General features: G+C 41.1%; 1 protein-coding gene across 1 annotated transcript in view; it reads left to right on the top strand.

The window, feature by feature from the left end:
- Positions 1 to 23167, top strand: part of GCAT (glycine C-acetyltransferase) — a 91967-nt gene that overhangs the window by 57396 nt on the left and 11404 nt on the right. The window contains exons 4-8 of the mRNA XM_089674273.1: positions 919 to 1065; positions 7306 to 7460; positions 11279 to 11361; positions 17619 to 17790; positions 18711 to 18832. Of these exons, the coding sequence (XP_089530399.1) occupies positions 919 to 1065; positions 7306 to 7460; positions 11279 to 11361; positions 17619 to 17790; positions 18711 to 18832 (679 nt within the window). The remainder of the gene's footprint in view (positions 1 to 918; positions 1066 to 7305; positions 7461 to 11278; positions 11362 to 17618; positions 17791 to 18710; positions 18833 to 23167) is intronic.

Below are 23167 nucleotides of genomic sequence, written 5' to 3'. Positions count from 1 at the left end.
CAGTGTAATGAGATTGCTGTGAAGCAATCAAAGGAGGCAGATGAATAGTAAGTGGTTGCTATAGGGATAATGTATATAATCACATCCCTTGGCCATACATTGGATATTTTTTTGGTATTTGCTTTTTCATATTTTGGTAATCCCATATAATAATACACCCTCACATTCACTGTGACATATATTTAAAGTGCTTCTAAAGGTTGTAATAAAAAAAAAAACACGTTATACTTGCCTTTTCAGCGCAATGCACAGAGCAGCCCTGATCCTCTTCTTGGGTCCCCCGCCAGCAGTCCTGGCAATCCTCTTGCTATGTGGGCACACGAGGAGGCTCGCTCTCAAGCTGCCCCGATCCTCTTCTTGGGTCCCCCGCCAGCAGTCCTGGCAATCCTCTTGCTATGTGGGCACACGAGGAGGCTCGATCTCAAGCTGCACTCCTGTGAATGGACATTGTTCGTTCACACAGAGAGCGTGGCTTGGCCCTGCTCCCCCCCACTCTCTTCATTGGCTCACCAGCTGTGATTGACCGCAGCAGGAGCCAATGGATCCCGGTGCTGTGTGAGCCAGTGAGTAGAGAGAGACCCAGGAGAGCTGCAGCTCTCATGCACATTGCTGGGTCAAGAAGGGGCTCAGGTAAGTATAAGGGGGGCTGGGGGGGGGGGAGCTGCACACAGGAGGTTTTTTCACCTTTAATGTATAGACTGCATTAAGATGAGAACTTCTGCCTTTAGAACCACTTTAGTTATGATTGTGCCAAGGTTTGGCTCAAGCTTCTCCTTTTTTTTTTTTTTTGTACTTTTTGTGTATACTGATAATAAAATGTTTTAGCCTACTTCCCGGTTTGTTGCAGCTGTTATGCATGGCTGCTTTAATCTGATTTCCAAGTTTTCTGGACCACTTCTAATTCTCCTATTCCTTTAGGCAATGCTGACTCCAGAAGATGCAGTTCTGTCGGATGAACTGAATCATGCCTCCATCATTGATGGTATCCGCCTCTGCAAGGCCAACAAGTACCGATACAAGCACATGGACCTGGGTGATCTGGAGGCCAAGCTGAAAGAAGCACAGGTACAGTATCGTTAAACATTTTTGCTTGTAAGTCACATAGTTGATATGGTTGAATAAAGACACCAGTGTGTGTGTGTGTGTGTGTATTTTGTTACCATTTCCATATCCCTATACACTGCATTCGGAAAGAAAGCAACTAAAGTTTTTAAAGTAAAGAACCAGATGCACAGTTTAAGATTGAACCATTTCTCATCCACAGTAAGTTCTTTGTATTGCTGTATGTCTTATATTGAGACCCTAGGTGCAACAATTTCCTCCCAATGCTAGAGTCACCATTCAAACATTTGTATGTTACCATCATATCCCTTCTGAAGCATCTCTTCTCCTGGAAGGATATGTTTAATGGTTGAAGTTGTTCCTCATAACTGACGTGTTCCAGATGCCTATATTAGCTTTGTTTCCCTTCTCTGTTCTCTCTCTATTTTAAGCACATCCTTCCTAAGGATCAGTGATCAAAACTGGACTGCATACTAAAAATGTGCCTGAACCAGAGTTTTGTAAAGTGGTAGAATTCTAGTTCTATCTCTTGAGCAAAAATCCATTTAATACAAGCTAATAGTCATGCTGTAGCATGTTATTGCATGCTGTTGCTGAAGTGAGTAATTGAAAGTCCAATCTGGTTTTAAAAAAAAAATTAGTGTGTTCTATTTTTTAATAATATTGCTGCTTTGGTCCCCTTACAGTATCCTAATGTTTCTAGAGGTGTAACTACAATCAGGTGCTGGAGCAAAATCTGAACAGAGGCTTATGCAGGCCATAGATGGGGAGAAAAACTGCAGATTTTTCTTTTAAAAAACAAAAAATCGGTTGTTCAAGTGGCCGACGTTACCATCAATGGTAAAAAAAATCGGCCGATTTTCTACCCGTCTAGAGCCGGCAAAAAGTGTCCCTGCAGAGAGCTCTGCTATTTCTTTGACAGTTCTCTGACAGTTCCTTCACATTTATAGAAGTTGCAACAATGTATCTATTTGTTTCCATTTAGGATACAGATGTTTTTATTCGGAAACAAATAGATACAATGTTTCAACCGCTGTAAATGTGAAGGAACTGTCAGAGAACTGTCAGAAATAGCGGAGCTCTCTGCAGACACTTTTTGCTGGACTGGAATTCTTCTTATTTTCATCCTACTTCTTCTTCTTCTTCTTCTTCTTCTTCATCCTCATCCTCATCCTCTTCTTATTCTTCTTCATCCTCATCCTCTTCTTCATCCTCATCCTCTTCTTCTTCATCCTCATCCTCTTCTTCATCATCATCCTCTTCTTCTTCATCATCCTCATCTTCTTCTGCATCCTCATCCTATTCTTCTTCTTCATCCTCATCCTCTTCTTCTTCATCATCATCCTCATCCTCTTCTTCATCTTCTTCTTCATCCTCATCCTCTTCTTCATCCTCATCCTCTTCTTCTTCATCATCCTCATCCTCTTCTTCTTCTTCTTCTTCTTCATCCTCATCCTCTTCTTCTTCATCCTCATCCTCTTCTTCTTCTTCTTCATCCTCATCCTCTTCTTCTTCTTCTTCATCCTCATCCTCTTCTTCATCCTCATCCTCTTCTTCATCATCCTCTTCTTCTTCATCATCCTCATCCTCTTCTTCTTCATCATCCTCATCCTCTTCTTCTTCTGCATCCTCATCCTATTCTTCTTCTTCATCCTCATCCGCTTCTTCATCATCATCCTCATCCTCTTCTTCTTCTTCTTCATCCTCATCCTCTTCTTCTTCATCCTCATCCTCTTCTTCTTCATCCTTTTCTTCTTCCTCTTCTTCTTCTTCATCCTCTTCTTCATCGTCTTCCTCTTCTTCTTTTTCTTCTTTTTGTCTTCCTCTTGCAGGTCACTGCTCATGCGCAGATTTTTTATCGGTAAAAAATCGGCCGATTTGCCCACTAATTGCCGCGAAAATCGGCCGATCGGCAAAATCGGCCGATTTTTTCCAACTTTACCAAAAAAAAAAAACGGCCAAAATACCGAAAAACGGCCGACCAAATCGCCCACTAACGATCCGAAAATCGGCCGATTTTATTTTCGGCCGAAAAATCGGCCGATTTTCGACCCATCTATGGCCTGCATTATGCTGTCTTATACAAAAAATCTTTGAGGGCTTAGGAAATGTATCTACTTTAATTGTAGGCTCCATATTTCTTTTAAATTTAAGAACATTTTATTAAGGCAAGTACAGTTTTTGCTTTCTGGTTGGGCAGGGATACTGTCCAACTGATGTGAGTAATATGATGGTGAACTGCTTTAAGTTGCTCTTCCACAAAATGGTGCCTGATTGTCTGATTGGTAAACCCTGTAAACTAAGTGCACGATTACACTTGTGGTTGAAGGTGGTACAAACACGTGGTTAAGCTGTGTTTTTTACTGTCCTTCCCCTTAAGCTGCCAGGGCACCAGCCTGGGTTGTATACGTGCTGCAGCCATGATGCTGTGCTTCATGGCCGAGGCTAAAATTGTCCCCTCTGTTGCGTTCGGCAAGCAGTACTGCCTGCTGTACGTAACATGGTCAATCGATGGTGCTGTGTCACATGTGGTTGTGGCAAGGTGGTGTACCATATTTGAGGTTAAATCAGGGGGTGAGGAAGTGCAGAAGTTGACCATTCACTAAGCTCTAGGGCAAATTCCCTTGGAAAGTGGACAGCCCATTTGTCTTAATTAGTAAACTCCATGAACTCTGTTTGCAAAGTTCTAGATAGGTTGGCTGTCTCCCTATTGAGAATGATAGGGACATTTTTACCCAACGAAATATTGCACAAGTGCCATGTACCCCAAAAGAGACTGAGGAAAGGGACATACCCTGCACATCGGAAGAGTGCAACAGAGTTGGCTCTGGGCAACTATAGAAGTTGCCTGTTCACCAAAGATAGACACATCCAAACTGCTAGTCACCAAAATTTGCAATCCTGTTGATTCCAACTGCAATGTTATTGATGGACTTTTTCACAGAATCCTGCTTTTTTTTTTTTTTTTTCCCCCTTACTACAGACCTTCTTTCCTACCATGTGCCTTTTATACTATTTATCCTTTCCCCAAACAGTACAACTCTCCATTTCTGAAGTAGACTTTCTTGTTATCAGAGCAGGACCCCAACCATCCCAGTGTAAAGTCCCTTGAAGACTCAATAAACACACAAGAGTGCACCAAACATCTTATGTTGGCATCAAGCAATATTAAAAACTATCTGGCTGCCTTCAAACCTAAAAATCCTCAGAGTTGTCTCTCCTAGTAAACAATAGGAAAAAGGATGATTTTTTTTTTCTTCTTTTTGGTCATGGAGTCTAATGTTCTTTTTTTCAGAATCTCTGATTTTTTTTTTTCCTTACAGTTTATTATTCGTGTTATGTTTATTATATCATCTAAAACAGTCTGTTTCTTCCGTCTTACTGGTGCTTTGATACAGAGTCAAAATCTACTTGCCAGCCCAGCAATATAGTTCATAGGGGAGAAGCAACTTTCTTGGTGTTCCACCTTATGTAGCCAGTGGGCCACACAGTGACTTAAAGTGTTACTAAATCCAGGACCCTGCATGGAAGTGCAATTATTTTAGTAACTATAAACTACTAAATACCTTTTTTCATTGCAGTTAGTCCAGTTCTGTGACTTCTATCAGCAGAGCACATGTTAAAGCTTGTATGAAGAGTTTTCAGGAGACCAGATATAGTGAATGCAGGGTCCTGGGTTTAGTAACACTTTAAATGTAGTAGCTGCATTAGTTTTCTGGTTTACTTTTTATTTTCACATATTGATCCTGACAGTAGGTCTGTTATTAGTTAACTTCCTTTAAAGGAGTAGTACAGCCAAAGCTCTTTTGGAGTGCAGTTTGTTTCAGCTGATAGCGGGCTGGTGTCACTGAGCTGGTCCAGGCTGGGTAAAGATCCCAACTTTAAAGTTGGGATCCACCCCAGAATATGGAGTGGCCTCTAGATCAGCCTCTCAGCGAGCCCCTGAGAACCTGAGTCAGCTGCTCCCTCCACAGCCCAGCGCTCCAGACAGTCACTGACAGTCACCGCTCTCTGTTCACAGTGGCAGTGAGAACTCAGTGATCAGCTGTCATGTGACCACTGAATTCTCACACTTGGAGCCGGTGGGGGACAGATACAGCATCGGACTGACGCTGCATCCACCTAGGCAGGTATAATTTTAAGGAAAAAATCCAGAACTTCTCCTTTTTTAGGAGAGTTGTTCAGCAAACTGAGGATGGAGACAAACCGTTTAACACTGATAGGGTTGCTTACAATAGTCGGCATTAAAATCTTTTAACCAAATAGGTAAAGAAAAATAGAAAAATCTGTTCCTGTAACTGCTTTTAAAGTGTTAGCTCATGTTTTGGCTTTAATTTGCCAATCTAAATCTACTAGTCAGTCTCGCACTACCCTCTATGGTGCGAGACTGACTAGTAGATTTATGTGTATGGTTTTGGTGTGTGTGTTTTTTGTTTGTTTTTTTGTTTTTCAAATATCTGCAGCAATGCCAGTGGAGACAGCAAGTGTACATGTAGCTGGAAGCTCTCCTGTAATCCCTCTGCACAGCAGAGTGGTAAATTGTAGTGACAACTTTCATTTTCATAGTCCTTCATTTTCCTGTTTATAGCAGTTACACGTATCTAAAGTGCAGTCCAATAGGATACATGTTTACATCCTCCTGCGCATATATACCTGCATGGAGCTCCTGATCAGGTCCACTTGAAAACTGACTGGTGGACCTGATTGGAAAGTCTGTGTGAAAGGGGCCTAAATATTTAATTTGTATGTTTTAGCTGTTTGCACTAAAGCCCAGCTTTAAATATTTTTTTAAAAATGAATTTAACTACTGCAATCCATTGTTGTGTGCTTTTGTAGGTTAATAATATATACAGTATATACTGTATTTTTTGCTTATGCTTGATCTTGTGATCAAAACTGATGAAGCAGTACAAGATTCCCCTACACTTACAATCCCCATGTTTCTAGCCAAAAGAACCTACTGAATCTGGTTTTGATTAAAAAGAATTGCGTACATCTACAGGTATATGTGGAAACTAAAAAGTGCATAAAGACACCTCCAATATCATGTACTACATTTATCTAACAGAGCACCAACAGTGGCATATATGTTTTATTGTATCAAATTGAGCGTAATCCTTAGTCCTCATGCACACTGGACGTTTTTACATCTGCTGTTTTTGGCTTTGACATTTTTTCCTACAGCCAGTAAACTCCCCAGCATGTTATCCTGTGTATCCATGCACACATAGACTGTAATCAGCGTTTTTTGGCAAGGATGTTTTTTGGCTGAAAACCCCCCCCAGTACTAGTGGATTTCTAGAGGTGTTTTTAGCTGTAAAAATGCAGCAACACACGGTAAATCACACCAATCCAGCATTTTTGGACATACTTTTTTTTTTTTTTTTACCCCCCCAAAAATTTTTAAATTAAAAAAAAAAATACAAAAACGCTGAAAGTCACGTTTTTAATGTGACTTTACACAGCTGTTACCAGCGTTATTTAAACAGCCAGTGTGCATGGAGCCTAAAGCAGAAACTTCACTCTCTCCCAATCACCATACTGGACTGTTTTAGCATTAGTAAATGGATTGGAAAGTATATCATATTTACTTGTGTTAAACTTTTTTTTTTTTATACATTTCTTTAGTTACTTCCTGGTTTACATGGCTAGGCAAATTGTTATACAACCCAGCAGCATTCAGAAGAGGGAGGGTTCTCAGCTCAGCCTATGCCTGAGCTAAAGGCAGATGGATTCCAGGAAGTAAATGCTACATAATCTCCCTTACTTAAGATGGCCACTGCCAGAAATGATGAGGGTGTTTTCAGAACACTTTCTCAGCAAAATAACGCAAGGAGACATGGGTGGGTGAGTTTGCTTTGGATATTAACAATGAGTTAAATTGCATTTTTGGATTGTGGTGCTTAGATGTAGTGTAGTTCCACTTTAACTAAAGTACTGTTTTCCTAAAATGGCATATACTATTTACAAACCTCAAATTTAAAAAAAAGCACTTCATATACAGGTCAAATACAACAAACCGAAAGAATGGCAGCCGCCTGGTAATGGCATGTGTGGTGCACAGTGGGAAGGGTAATTCACTAGGTCTGAGGTCTGGTTGTTCTTATCTGTCATGCCATTCGGTTATGCTGGTTTTGATAGATCATTCTTATCAAGTTACTAGTTATCTGTTATGAATGGAACATTAAAATGTTTTGTTTACAATTAATTGTATATTTTAAACTGAACATTTTCTCTGTTCAGAAACACCGCCTGCGTCTTATAGCTACTGATGGTGTCTTCTCTATGGATGGAGATATTGCTCCTCTGCGTGAGATTTGTGGCCTGGCAAAGCGCTATAATGCCTTGGTGTTTATAGATGAATGTCATGCCACTGGCTTTATGGGACCAAATGGACGGTAAGAAATACTTGGACATATTCACATTAACTGTATTCAGCTGTGTTTCTTCTGGAGTAAAGTGGTTGTAAACCTCAGACATGAAGTATGAACAAAGCATACCCCTCAAGAGCACGACGTGTCATTTCTGTCTGCTCCTCTGATATTTGTATTAGTCACTTCTGACAAGTTTTTCTAACCCCAAGAGAAAAAAGGTGACTATGAGGGATTTCTAACACACAACCTGTGATAGACATCCTCAGCTCTGTTCCTGTGTGCTCCTGTGAAGGGGGTATGTGACCCTTCCCTCCAATCAACTCTCAGAGCTCTTCTCACTGAGCTCTGCATTGTGTCATTTCAGCTCTCTGCCCCCTGTTTTCTGAAAGCTTAGATAAGCTTTATAAACTCTGGACAGATGTAGAGTAGAGATGACTGCAGGTGGACCGTTACAACTTGTGTAGGAGGATTTTGTTTCATCTCTGTGAAGGCCAGTCACTTCACTGGGTGTATGTAAGGGTTTACAACCACTTTTAAGCTTTTAAACTTAAAATAAAGAAATTAAGGTGGTTCTAAAGTCAAAAGATTATTTTTTTTAACCTTTAATTCACTACAGTAAAGACACTCACCTTGTTTGCTCCACAACCCCCCCAAATAGTTACATGAGCCCTCTATTGATCCAGCGCTGTTCCTGTCTGCTGCAGCTCTGATCTTTCTCCATGTTCTCAGAGGACAAACTGATAGCAGCGAGAGCCATTGGCTCCTGCTGCTGTCAATCAAATCCAGTGAGGAGGAAGTGGGGGGTGTTTCCGATCCACGCTGTATGTGTCGATGGATGCATACAGCTCAGCTCAGGTGTGCACCTGCCTGCATATATGCTCACTATAGGGGAGCAGACAGTGTCAGCGGGGGACCCCAGTAAAGGAGGTAAGTGTTCAATATCCTTGCACAGAGCAGGAAAGTATAACCCCCCCTCCCCCATTTTAGGTTTATAAAAATAATTAAGTCTGTAGGCAGAGAATTTGCACACAGCTGTAGCATCTTTCATTGACATGCTCTCCCTTTTCCCCATCTCAGACTATTGGCCAGTGAGGCAGCCCGTCATAGTGATGGGATAGTAGGAAAAAGCAGGGAAGTGTTTGGAATTTTGCCCTTTTAAAACAGCCCGGCATTTGGGTGTAGAGGAGCATTGATAACTGCTGCTGAAACTGCATGTATTTTGATTCTTTGACTTTAAATCTACATGACTGCTTTAGTTTTTTGGGGTTTTTTTTGGGTACAAAGACCATTTAAATATTTGTGGCACTTTAGATAAGGGCACTTGCCATCTAATGGAGGTTTCCCACCACCATGGTGTGGGCAAAGTGCAGATAAGCCACGGGTTTTGCGCAGGTTAGCTGTGCTTTGCCATAGACATCTATGAGGTCCCACAGTTTTGGTGCAGTTTCAGAAAGTGCACCACAAGTGCAGCCAGCAGGAGTTTTGGTGTGCTTTCTGAAACCACAATAAAACCACAGGACCTCATAGAAGTGTATGGGAAAGCGCAGCTAATCTGCATGAAAACAGCAGGTTAGCTGTATGTTGGCAAAAGTGCAGCGTGGCTGTGTGAAGCCGCTCTATTAGAATAAAAAGGGTAGATTCATTTATATATTGTGGAGTTATCTCAGATGGGAATCGCCTTCCCTAGCAGAAAGGCAGTCCAGGCGGCTGGTCTTTCATAAAAGTCTGGCTTGTAGTCAGTTTTATTTAAAAGGTTGCATGGAAAATAAACAAAACAGAAAGTAAATCCTTGCCATCCAAGCACTAACTAAACAGCAGAGATTCCTATCTCACAGGTGAAGGGCTTGTCCCAGTTACCAACAAGACATGCAAACCCTTTCCTTTCTTGTACAAAGGAAACTTTCACATCCACAGCTTTTTCAGGTATGTCTTCCCGAGTCCCAGGCCAAGAGTAACCTCTTACAATTGCTACAGTATATATAAAGCAGGACTGGAGTATGTACAGAGATGGATGCGAACCTCCATTTTGGCAAAGGCCTCCATCTTGTATCATTTCTACTTCCAAATCAGCTTTCCTCCAATCCCCCCTCCCTCTCTGTTCAGTGACATGTGGTCTGTATAATGCTGAGTTCAAAAGGCACCAGGCCCCAGCGGGAGAGCTTCATGGTTATAAATCCCAAATTAGCTGGTGCCCGGGTGTCTGTTAGCTTCTCAACCTGAGAGAATCTTAAAACTATAAACCAGTCCTTCATTGGGCTTCAAAGACATTCCAGCTAGCTGTAAAACAGACTCACATTTAAAAACCCACTTTTCCATATAATTTTATATCTGGAGCTGGGAAATAATTACATAAAAACAAAGCATATATTCGGTTAGCTCAGTTTCATGCAAGTCGTCTGATATCTTACACCCCCTAGCTGAAATCTACAGGAGAGCAGAAAACGATATCTCCTTAACCGATCCAAGCAGGTATGTCATATTTAATATCTAGATGTTCAGCAGATGATTCTGCTTATTAATCTACTAGTGGCTAGGTTGCTACATGCACCTGGGGTAGGTTATTGATCATGATATAAACTGGGAGGGATTTTGGTTCTAGCGTGAGTCTCCGCCTAAGCACCCCTCCCCAAATGAGGCGATTGGTTCTCTGCTTTAAGGAGGCACCCTGCTGAGTCCCTAGAAAAAGGCTGCTATGCTGGGAGCAGTTGAGCTGAAGTTGAAGAATTCTCCCTTTTAATATTGGAACCAACTTTGGGAGAACGGTACCCTTTTGCTCTGACACTTGAACTCTGCTTAAACCAAGGCTGACGGCAAGTACTTTGCCTCTCTAAACTTCTTTCTGTTATCTCTTTGCTGTGTTATTGGTCTCTGTATGTATGTGTATATATATATGTATGTGTGTGTGTATATATATATGTATGTGTGTGTGTGTGTGTATATATATATATATATATATATATATGCTACATCTTTTTATCTTTTTTCTGTAAATTATTTTAATGCTCTTTTATGCAAACTAAGAATCCCTGTCTCTGAAGAGCGCTACTGTGTGTGTTTTTAAACCTCTATATATCCCTGCCTGCGGTGACAGTGGTATACAGACGATTATTCAAACATCATAGTGTTATTGCTAATATTGCCGAGTTTCCTCTTTCTCTGTACAAAACGGAGGTGGTGGCAGTGTGAAGGGTTAATTGCGTAATTAACCTGACCCAGTAACAATCACTCTCAGGCTGCAGGTACACAGATTGTGGTCCATTAGCTGGAAAATCTTTGTGCAGGGTGAAGTTGAGCGTGGTATTGTTACGCATGTGACAGCGCGGTTTTAGATTAGCTAGTCCTTCGGTTACTAGTTGGTGAGAAGGGCTGGGGGTCTGACGCCACGATCGTCACATATACCACCTACTGGTGGTCACAAGTGGAAAGGAAAATTTGTATTCCACTTTAGTTTCCTACATATGAAAGCATGCAAAGTGCCCCTCAATCACCTCGCCTTTCTTAATGTCACAATGTATAATACCAGCAAATACAACAGCTACTTAGATAGCGGTATCTGATCTGAGGTCTGTAGTCATACTGTATATGTAAGTGGTTGGCTTATACAAATGGGTATATAATGCAAAGTTAGTTATACTTTTCAATTTGGATTTTCTTGTTTTTACAGCATTCCTTTTCAGAAGTATCCATTGTACCTCCATTATGTACTACTTCTACAAATGTGTAATTGTGTATAAAACAAATGGCCTGTTCCGGCAATGTTTAATATACTCATAGATTTATTTTCAAGTGAAAATATACCACAGCTTCCTGAATATGTATTTGAGTGTCCTCTCTTTTGGCAGGGGAACAGATGAGCTTCTTGGAGTCATGGACCAAGTGACCATTGTTAATTCTACACTCGGCAAGGCATTGGGTGGAGCTGCAGGTCAGTTTTTGTACCATTAGCATAACATGGTACCATTAGCTTAGCATAATTACATTATAAGATATTTGTCTAGTAACAGTCTTTTTATCATTGTTTAATTGGTCACAAAATGTGGCTGTGTGCTTTCCTTTCTCTCTCCCTTCTTTTTTTTTTTTTTTTTTTTAAATTTAAAATCATGTTATGGAATTGTAAATTTGGGATAAAACTTCTTCTAGATTGAGATTGCATGAAATATAGCTTTTACTGCTCCTACAGATATTTTTCCGTATAAATATGAATTAGACCTGTTAGAGGACTACCCAAATGAGTTTTCTGACACAATGACACCGAGCGCTCAAATAAATGAGAGTACTGTATCTGAGATAATGAAGTGTGAGGACAGCCTAAGGTTAAAGAAAAGTCAAGCAAGATATTTTTTGGTAATACAAACCAGGGTGAGGGGGGCCAGAAGGGCAGAGAATGTCAGACTATAAGCAGTTCTCGACACCAGAAAGTAGCCAATAGAGCAAGCTGGGTCAACCACAGGATTTCAGTATATTGTGTAATGACATCCTTGAGGATTAATTTTTACATTCAAAAGAATATGAACATTTTATCATAACATAATTGGGCAGGATTGCCTGTGAAAGATTTCTAGTTGCTCTTTTAAATCTTTACTGCTTTTGAGACTTGACTCATAATCAGCTTGTGGGTCAACTGGTGTTACAGTTGTTTCCCTGTCATCAGCCAGTCGCTACCTAAGGTAGCTATCTTATGCCAATCACTAAGGCCACTGTATGTGGGATCAGATTTAAGGGTCTTCAGGCCCTAAAATCTGGCCCCGCATACAGTGGGGAAAATAATTATTTGATCCTTTGCAGATTTTGATAGAGACAGAATAGCAACCAAAACTCCAGAAAAAACAGGATACAAATGTTATAAATTGAATTGCAGTTCAGTGAGTAAAATATTTTGATCCCCAAGCAAAACATGACTTTGTTGTTGCATTGGCAGTATGTTTTGGGTCATTGTCATACTGGGAGACCCATCTTCAGTGTTCTGGGAAGAAGGTTCTCATCCAAGATTTTAAAATACATGGCTCCATCCATTGGCCCCTCAATGCGGCAAAGTCAGCCTGTACCTTTTAGCTGAGAAAAAGCCCCAAAGCATGTTTCCACCTCCGTGCTTGACTGTAGGGATGGTGTTCTTAAGGTCACAGTCAGCATTTTTCTGCCTCCAAACACGGTGAGTCGAGTTAATGCCAAAGAGCTAAATTTTGGTCTCATCTGACCACAGCACTTTCTCTCAATCCTTCTCTGAATCATTTAGATGTTCATCAGCACACTTCAGTTGGGCCTGTACATGTGCCGTGTTGAAAAGGGGGGGCCTTTCGGGCGCGGATTGTGTTACCAATGGTTTGTTTGGTTACTGTGGTCCCAACTGCCTTGAGATCATTCACAAGCTTCTCCTATGTAGTTCTGGGCTGATCCCTCATGATCATCCTTTTTTTTTTTTTTTTCTCATGCTCATCCTTACCCCATGAGAAGAAATCTTGCATTGAGCTCCAGACCGAGGGAGATTGATGGTTATTTTGTGTTTCTTCCATTTGATAATAATCGCTCTAGCAGTTGTCTCCTTCTCACCAAGCGTCCTGCTGATGGTCTTGTAGCCCATTCCAGCCTTGTGCAGGTCTACAATCTTTTCCCTCACATCCTTTGACAGCTCTTTGGTCTTGCCCATGGTGGTGACATTTGAATGGAAGAAAGCGATTCTGTGGACAGGTGTCTTTTATACAAATAACGAGTTATATTAGTCCTGTCAATTTAAGGTGCTCCTAATGATGAGTAGCACATGAGTACATAGTCAGTCTGTGGGAGCCAGAATTATTGTTGGTTGGTAGGAGATCAAAAACTTTTTTTTGCTCACTGAACTGCAACTCAGTTTATAAATTTGTATCAAGTTTGTAGTTTATTAAATATTTTCAAAACAAAAAGAAAAGGGTTACTGCGTCATAGACAGCATAATAAATATCAGACACCTTTTCACATCCTGAGACTTCTTGGGCTTCTTTTGGAGAAATTAACATCAGGAGCCATACTTTTAGATGTTATAAAACAATGAACCTGCACCACAAATGCCTTCTCTTAAAAATATATTAACCACCAAAAATGTGTGTATGCTCCCCACAAATTTTGCTGCTCCTACCACAATAGCAGTGTGTAAATCCAAATATTAACCATTATAGTGATGCTAGGTACTAGATAGAATTTGCTTATACTACTTTAAACATCGATAATATCACACAATATAAATATAAATCGGTGTATATTATATACAGTATGTAGAGTGTTTTGTATTTTTTATTTTCTTTGTTTTTTTTTTTCTTAGCACACTGATTTATATTTATATTGTGTGATATTATCTGAGCTTAAAGTAGTATAAGCAGATTCCATCTAGCACCTAACGTCACTATATTAGGTTATATTTATACTATTGGATGGATGGGATCCGTGTTATGAGCATATGAGAAACCCCTAATTCTAATATGAGAACTTGGATGCCTCCTGGCTAAGCTTTTCCTGACTGGTTGTGCCTCTCACTTTTTGAAAACCCTATCCTAGGCTACTTAGTTTGGTGCCTAGCTTGGGTTCCTCTCCCCAATACTAGTTTATTAACCTATCTGCATACCAAAAGTAAACAAACGTGCTGAGAGTGTTCGTTCACAGTACGTTCGCAGTACGCACCTCATGGAAAGGTTCTGATCACTACTTGTGATCAGGACCTTTCCGATAATGTGACTGCTGTGACAGCCAATCACGTGACCCTAAACCTCGCCCCAGCTCTCAGCCTCACAAACCCCCTAAACGGCCGGTGAGGCTTCGGCACCAAGGGATTGAGTACCATGATTTTGTTGTGACATTTTCACTTTCTGGAGACTATATACAGTGCATTCAGAAAGTATTCAGACCCCCTTCACTTTTTTCAATTTTGTTATGTTGCAGCTGATCATACAATTGTCTAAATTCATTTTGTTCTCATTAATCTACACTCAGTGATAATGACAAAATTAAATTAGAATTTTAGAAATGTCTTTTTGGCATAAGTATTTTTAATAAGTATTTTTTTTGCATAAGTATTCAGACCATGTGCAACAACACTTGAAATTTAGCTCAGGTGCCTCCCATTTCTCTTGATCATTGCAGAGATGTTTCTACACCTTGATTGGAGTCCACCTGTGCTAAACTAAATTGATTGACATTATTTGGAAAGACACACACTTCCCTATAAAAGCCTTCACAGGTCATAATGCATACTGTATCAGGGCAAAAGCCATGAGGTCAAAGGAACTGCCTGCAGAGCTCAGAGACAGGATTATTGAAAGGCACAGATCTTGGGAAGGCTACAAAAAACTCTTTCAAGAGCTGGTTGCCTGGCCAAACTGAGCAAGTGGAGGAGAAGGGCCTTAGAGAGGTGACCAAGAACCCAATGCTCTCTCTGGCTGAGCTCCAACGATCGTGTGGAGATGGGACAAAGTTCCATAAGGACAACCATCACTGCAGCCCTCCGCTGATCTGGACTTTATGGCAGAGTGGCTAGATGGAAGCCTTCTTCCAGTTTGCATTCTTCATAACTATGGGGTGAGCTTTTTTGCAAACCGCTACAGGCATCTGTAATTTTAAACAGGGGAGCATACTTGGAGGTCAAAAACATACATTGAAAACAAAGATTCCTGCATTGACTCTTCTTTCTATTTGTATATTAGCAGTATATAGGAGACTCTGCTTGTGCAAAAGGATGATAATTTGTGATGTTGGGATTACAGCATCTGAACAACAAAGGATGGGGTGAAATACAGCTGTTATTTTGATTAATCCTTGGTTTACTTGCTAATGTTAACCATTCAATTGCTACAATCATTAGATTTATGGTTTTCTAGCTAACTGCAAGTTGGGGTCTGTAAGGCTGGTACCTCTGGATTCACTGTCAGTATATGTGCAATGTAGTGGGGAGGAGATGGACAGTGCTGTGTCACGTAATGTGGAGCTGAATTCCACGGCCAGTGCTTAGGGGATTTGCCATAATGTGTAAGTATGCACATCATATTTGCACATTATGACAGACTCCCTACTCACTCTGTCGCTAACATCTTCGCCAGATCTATGAAGGGAGGATGGTCCTTCTCCTTTCATAGGTTGTGGAAGCTATAGTACAGCTTCTATGAATGGAGGAGGGGGTGGAAAGGGCAGACATAGTTGGCACTCTTGACTAGTGCCTGTGGCATGTCCCTTGATGCCTATTACGCACAGCACTGGAAGATCAGAACTGTGGATATGTGGTGGAGTGGGGGGGGGGGGGTGCAGAGGACTTGGATTACGACTACAACAGCAGCCAGCAGGTACGTGCTGTCCCTTGTGCTGTTTTTTGTATTTTTTTTTTTTTTGCCTAGCTTAGGCTTTAATTGGACCCAGTTTTATAGTCAGAAATTTGCAGTTGGCATTTTGTGTTTGCCACTTATCGTTTTAATTTTTCTTATTAAAATTGTAGGTTTGGTAAAAAAAAGGTTGGCAAACTATCTTTAATTCTATAGGATCTCTGTTTTCAAAATTCATTTGGGAAATGAAAACCCAATGCGCGTCCACATGGATGCTAAATTGGGAGCAGTAGCTGCAGCCCAACTGACATGAATAGAACTTCATGCACTTGTATGCACAGAACACCTGTGCATCCCTTGCCGGCAAAACACAGCGCTCACACAGGTGTACACTATGTCCGTGTGATTGAGGCCTTAGATGGACTGCTTTTGGATGTCCCAATGTGCCCTGTATGCCTTTAATGTACAATTAAGAAAACACAGGGTTTTTGACTTGCCATAAAATCTTCTTTTTTTTGGACTACATTAAGTGGTTCTAAAGTCAAAATTTTTTTTATCTTAATGCATTGTTTGTAGGCTCCTGCTGCTGGAAGTAAAACTCTTGTGAGCAGGTCTTACAGTGCTGTGTGTCTATGGATGCACACAGTCTGGTTTGAGAACTTTTCTGTATGGGTGCCCCCATAGCAAGTGACTTGCTAATGCAGCACTCAGAGTATCAATTTAAAGGGATACAGGTCCCTCTTCTTTGTTATCATGAACCACTCCTACTATTGCTTCTCCATAAAATGGGAGCATGACGGAAGTGGGAGGATATGACAGACCCAACTGGAACAGGGGCTTTTGGAGGGGACTGCAGGCTAGTCTCTTGCCTACTTACCATGGGCCCTGGCATCTGAAGGTGCTCTACTCTTTGGGAGGTGTGTGCCTGGGGGGACCTTTTTACTTCAGATTCAAGTCTGTGTCCCCAAAACACACACTCTGAGAACTGGAGGACCAGGACACGGATTTGCGGTCTGTGCCCAAACCAGCATTGACTGCTTCAACCCCTCCTCCTAGACTCACATCCTCTAATCATGTGCTAATATAGTCTTCTCAAAACAACCTGATGCTGAGGTCTCTTGCTGTAATCTGTTTACCAAGGTGTGATGTGTTTACCGTTGTGTATTTGTCCCATTGTTAATGGAGTTAATCAAGTCACTTATTGTTTCTGTCTGTTGACTAGTCCTCCTGGAGGTTCCTACATGATGGGATTAATCTGGTGTCATCTTGACCTCGTTGCCTAATGCAGCCCAGAGACGGGTCGTTTATCGGACGAATTTTCGTCCGCGCGAAAAATTGGCAGATATTCATGCCGTTAGTGGGGCAATGCTGTCGGCCGTTTTTCGCGGATCTTCTCATTTTTTTTATCGGTCATGTTGGAAAATCCACGAAAAATGGGCGTTTTTTTGTGAGCATTGGTGGCAGCATCCATGGTGGCAACGACCGACTTTTCGTTTATCGGCTGACAATTCGGCCGATAAATGGCCCGTCTATGGCCAGCCTAACTCAGAAATCCTGTTTTACTTTATCTGTAAACTGTAGGTAAAAGAAATTAACTAAAAACCTTTTTAGCAAGCTGCACAGTACAGAAAGAAATCTGTTTATCTGGTCAGAAATCCAGCGAGTGAGCTACTTGAGTGTTTCCTCTCCTCTGCTGCACAGAAATTTCAAGCATTGATCTGAGCCCTGCCCACCTCTCCTCTGCTCTGTGAACTACAGAATGCATCCTTTGTTATAGAGAGGAGGAGCAGGTGGTGTTCAGTAGCCCAAGCTGCAATATCCTAAATGTTTGTTCTTGGGTTTAAATGCACTTTAACTGTTAACCTGTTTTCTTTTGGCTATAACGGTATTACTCTACATCCCCCAGGTGGGTATACAACAGGCCCAAAGCCTCTCATTGACTTGTTGCGGCAACGTTCCCGACCATACCTTTTCTCCAATACGCTTCCTCCAGCTGTTGTTGGCAGTGCCTCTAAAGCTCTTGACCTCTTGATGGAAAGTAATACAATTGCTCAGTCGATGACTGCTAAAACGGCACGGTAAGCACATACATAATACATATATAACTCTTTTACCAAATGTTGGGATTTGCACACCTTTCCCACACTGCACACCCTTCTTTTCCTGTTCAGTTTTGCAGCTTCTTATGTGTCCTCTCCTTCTCCAGCTGGCTCAGTGGATAATTAAGCAGCATAATTTCCTTTGTTCAATGAGTAGGGAGATGTCCAAGGAAGCAATAAAACTGGTAAAGTGTAGTAGCACACTATTTTCCTGGCTGTGAAGTGTGGCGGAGTGTTTGAAAGTACTGTATATGTAGTTTGTCTATTAAGCAGTTTGCCTTACGTTCTACTTTAAAGTCTAACTGTAGGCTATTTTTTTTTTTTATTGAGACAGCCCCCGCCCCTCCCCTCACCAGCACCATAAAAATAAAATAGAGCTTTGGCTTCAATATTCGTCTTCAATCCAGAGCTGTGGCTTGCGGCACCTCTTGAATGCCACAAAATACAGTCAGTCTTCCATGTTGAATGACAGCCAGTGTTGCTCAACCTGGAAGAGAGGATACTATAGTGAACGCAGGGCGTCATGGGCCCACCAGCACGTTGCCCTTTATTCATGTAGATTGTCTCAAGACTTTGAAAATGTATTTTTAAAAATTGTTTACATGCTGGGGGCCACAAGAAAGGGAGTGGGGTGATTTGGTGGATGATTTGGTGGATGGGGATGAGAACCAGAGCAAGAAAATGTTTGAGGTAAACTGTATGTAAATTAAATTTAATGTCACTTTAAAATGGCAAGACCATTGTAATGCTAGTGTTCACTTAGTAATATAAGACTTGGGAAGGAAGAACTGACCGCTATCAGGGTCTGCATTGATATATTTCAGGACTGGTATATAATTTGTTTATTTCCACAGCAAATTAGTTTTGTAACTTTACAACTAACCTGTGATGTATTACAGGTTTCGCAACAAGATGGCAGCTGCAGGTTTCACTATTTCTGGAAATGACCATCCCATTTGTCCCGTGATGCTTGGAGACGCCAAACTAGCTGCAGCAATGGCAGATGATATGTTAGAAAGAGGTATGCAGTAACGTGTGTGTGTGTTTTGTTTGTTTTTTTTTTTACAAAGAATTTGTCAGGTCAGAATTCTCTGCGTGAGAAAATAGATTATAAAAGACATTATCCAGTTTGCAAATAAAAGTCTTCAGTAGCAAAAGAAGAATTTCTATGTCCCCTTAACATCAGATCCAGAAGACTTACCCCCTTTCAGGACCAGGTAATTTTTTTGCTATTCGGCGCTCTGCAATTTCAACTGATAATTGCATGGTCATGCAACGCTGTACCCAAACAAGTTTTGTTGCTTTTTTTTTTTTCACACAAATTTTGGTGGTATTTTATCACCACTGGGTTTTTTATTTTTTGTGATATAAATGAAAAAAACGATATTTTCTATTATCCGTTATAAAAAAAAAAATAATATCCGGACAACTCGAAGTTAGTCATAAATTTAGGCCAAAATGTATTCTGCCACGTGTCTTTAGCAAAAAAAAATCCCAATACATGTATATTGATTTGTGTGAAAGTTAGAACGTAAAAGCTGCGCAAGTTCCAGCATATACAGTCAGGTCCATAAATATTGGGACATGGACACAATTCTAACATTTTTGGCTCTATACACCACCACAATGGATTTGAAATGAAACAAACAAGATGTGCTTTAACTGCAGACTGTCAGCTTTAATTTGAGGGTATTTACATCCAAATCAGGTGAACGGTGTAGGAATTACAATAGTTTGCATATGTGCCTCCCACTTCTTAAGGGACCAAAAGTAATGGGACAGAATAATAATCATAAATCAAACTTTCACTTTTTAATACTTGGTTACAAATCCTTTCCTGTCAATTACAGCCTGACGTCTGGAACGCATAGACATCACCAGACGCTGGGTTTCATCCCTGGTGATGCTCTGCCAGGCCTCTACTGCAAATGTCTTCAGTTTCTGCTTGTTCTTGGGGCATTTTCCCTTCAGTTTTGTCTTCAGCAAGTGAAATGCATGCTCAATCGGATTCAGGTCAGGTGATTGACTTGGCCATTGCATAACATTCCACTTCTTTCCCTTAAAAAAACTCTTTGGTTGCTTTTGCAGTCTGCTTTGGGTCATTGTCCATCTGCACTGTGAAGCGGCGTCCAATGAGTTCTGAAGCATTTGGCTGAATATGAGCAGATAATATTCCCGAAACACTTCACAATTCATCCTGCTGCTTTTGTCAGCAGTCACATCATCAATAAATACAAGAGAACCAGTTCTATTGGCAGCCATACATGCCCACGCCATGACACTACCACCACCATGCTTCACTGATGAGGTGGTATGCTTAGGATCATGAGCAGTTCCTTTCCTTCTTCATACTCTTCTCTTCCCATCACTCTGGTACAAGCTGATCTCGGTCTCATCTGTCCATAGGATGTTGTTCCAGAACTGTGAAGGCTTTTTTACATGTCGTTTGGCAAACTCTAATCTGGCCTTCCTGTTTTTGAGGCTCACCAATGGTTTCCATCTTGTGGTGAACCCTCTGTATTCACTCTGGTGAAGTCTTCTCTTAATGGTTGACTTTGACACACATACACCTACCTCCTGGAGAGTGTTCTTGATCTGGCCAACTGTTGTGAAGGGTGTTTTCTTCACCAGGGAAAGAATTCTTCGCTCATCCACCACAGTTGTTTTCCGTGGTCTTCCGGGTCTTTTGGTGTTGCTGAGCTCACCGGTGCGTTCCTTCTTTTTAAGAATGTTCCAAACAGTTGTTTTGGCCACGCCTAATGGTTTTGCTATCTCTCTGATGGGTTTGTTTTGTTTTTTCAGCCTAATGATGGCTTGCTTCACTGATAGTGACAGCTCTTTGGATGTCATCTTGAGAGTTGACAGCAACAGATTCCAAATGCAAATCGCACACTTGAAATGAACTCTGGACCTTTTATCTGCTCATTGTAATTGGGATAATGAGGGAATAAACACACAACCGGCCATGGAACAGCTGAGAAGCCAATTGTCCCATTACTTTTGGTCCCTTAACAAGTGGGAGGCACATATGCAAACGGTTGCAATTCCTACACCGTTCACCGGATTTGGATGTAAATACCCTCAAATTAAAGCTGACAGTCTGCAGTTAAAGCAAATCTTGTTCGTTTCATTTCAAATCCATTGTGGTGGTGTATAGAGCCAAAAATGTTAGAATTGTGTCCATGTCCCAATATTTATGGACCTGACTGTATACCAAAGTTTGTAGACGCTATGACTGCCTATCACATTTCTTGAGGAGGTAAAATGTGAGGGCAGTACAAATCCCAACCCCCTCCCCTACAAATGACTTTTTTTTGGGGGGAAAATAGACACTTTTGTTGCGAGGCATGTTGAGCTCCTGGAAAATTTTATTTTTTGCCACACATTTTTGGTAAATGACAATTTCTTTTTTCTTTTTTTCAACATAAAGTTGTGACTTAAAGAATATATGGCTCATGCATGCCATGGGTATATGTGGAATAACAACCCAAAACACATTCTGCTGAGTATGAGGATACCACACGTTAGAGACTTTTTGGCATTCTAGCTAGATACATTCCCCAAAAACCCAATGACCACCTTCAGGCTTTCAAAGGGTATATTACCTCACATCACTACCTATCAGATTCGGATGCCCTAAAAAGCCAGGATAATACAAACACTCCCCCGAATGACCCCTTTTTGTAAAGTAGACACCCCAAGGAAATAAAAGGCATGGTGAGTATTTTGCAGATATAATTTTTTTCACAGGGTTTTGAAAAAGAAAAATACATTTTCATTTTCTTTCTTCATTGTCCACTGACTTGTGGCCTCAAACAAGAGCTGCAAAATACTCCCCATGCTCCTTGGCAAATACTTTGGAGTGTCTACTTTCCAAAAAAAGTATTTTGGGGGGGTGTTTCTACTATCCTGGCATTTCAGGGCCAACATTAGATGCTTATGCCACACATCACCCACTTTTCTAACCACTTGAAGACAAAGTCTTTTGTTTACATTAAAAAACACTTTTTTTTTTTGCTAGAAGAGGCCCTAGAGAATGAAACGGTGCGTGTTGAAATTTGTCGCACAGCATTTTTTTGTAAGTGGGCAAACTTACAAAATCTGCAGGGGATCAAATAATTATTTTCCCCACTGTAAATATCCCCTATAATTATTTATTAAAGGTACTTCTATAGTGCCATCAATTTACAAAGCGCTTTACATACATATATTGTACATTCACATCGGTCCCTAACCCTCAAGGGGCGCACACTCTAAGGTCCCTAACTCACATTAATACATACACATACTAGGGCCAATTTAGATAGGAGCCAATTAACCTACCAGCATGTCTTTGGAGTGTGGGAGGAAACTGGAGTACTTGAAGGAAACCCACGCAAGCAGAGGGAGAACATGCAAACTCCAGGCAGGTGGTGCCGTGGTTGGGATTCCAACTAATGACCCTAGTACTGCCAGGCGGAAGTGCCAACCATTACGCCACTGTGCGTTAGGCAGTGACAGGTACTCTTTCTGAGAAATCTGGGGTCTATTAGACTCTAGATCTCTCCTCTGCCCTTCAAGCATCTGATCACATGAAGATTGGTGTGATCAGATGCTTTCCCAATTTAAAAATGGTGCTGTTTATATCCAGCGAAACGAAAATGCTGACATACTTGTAGTTTCCGGTTTCTTAGACCATAGAGATGATTGGAGGCATTCCAGTCTCCAATCAGTTCTATAGTCCGTCAGGGGAACTGCCGGCTGCATTCCAAGATTTCTCTGTGGGATGGGAGAACCTGAGAAAGCAACGGAAGGCAGCGGGAGCGGAGGGCGTCCCTTACCACTGCTTGTAAAAACAATCCAGCAGCTAATTAGCTGCTAGGATTGCTTTTACATGAAAGCTAACCCCCAGCTTAAAACAACAATACCAGAATGATGTAGCTGCAGGCATCATCCCGGTATAACCACTCAAAGTCGAGAACATGGGCATATGATGAATCGGGTCTGTGGACCAATATGACCATAATTCATTCTTTTTTGTAATACCCATGTTGAGGGTTAGGCCCAAAAAAGGTTTTTAAATTCAGAAACAGTGATAGGTTTCCATGCGAATTGTGTGGCAAGAGCTGAATTTGAGTGGTCAGCATGTGTTGTGCGTATATATTGCTTTGACCTACAATCAATTGGTACAAATCTTCCGTGAAAAACTGCAGAGGGGCTAAACGCTAGTGCTGGCAGTGAACGGGGATGATTCTGCTACCACTGCGTTTTTGGGGACACTATACTAAGGAGGCACTAGTACAGTTCTGTTTGTGATCAATATATTGGTCCGTACAAACACTATACTAGTAATGGTAGTGATCAGCGACCTATAGCA

Source organism: Staurois parvus, unplaced genomic scaffold, assembly GCF_062004578.1.
Source record: "Staurois parvus isolate SC_StPar_1 unplaced genomic scaffold, SC_StPar_1.0 ptg000149l, whole genome shotgun sequence".
Lineage (NCBI taxonomy): Eukaryota > Metazoa > Chordata > Amphibia > Anura > Ranidae > Staurois > Staurois parvus.
The sequence above is the reverse complement of the archived record's forward strand: the minus strand, read 5'-3'. Positions and strand labels throughout refer to the sequence as shown.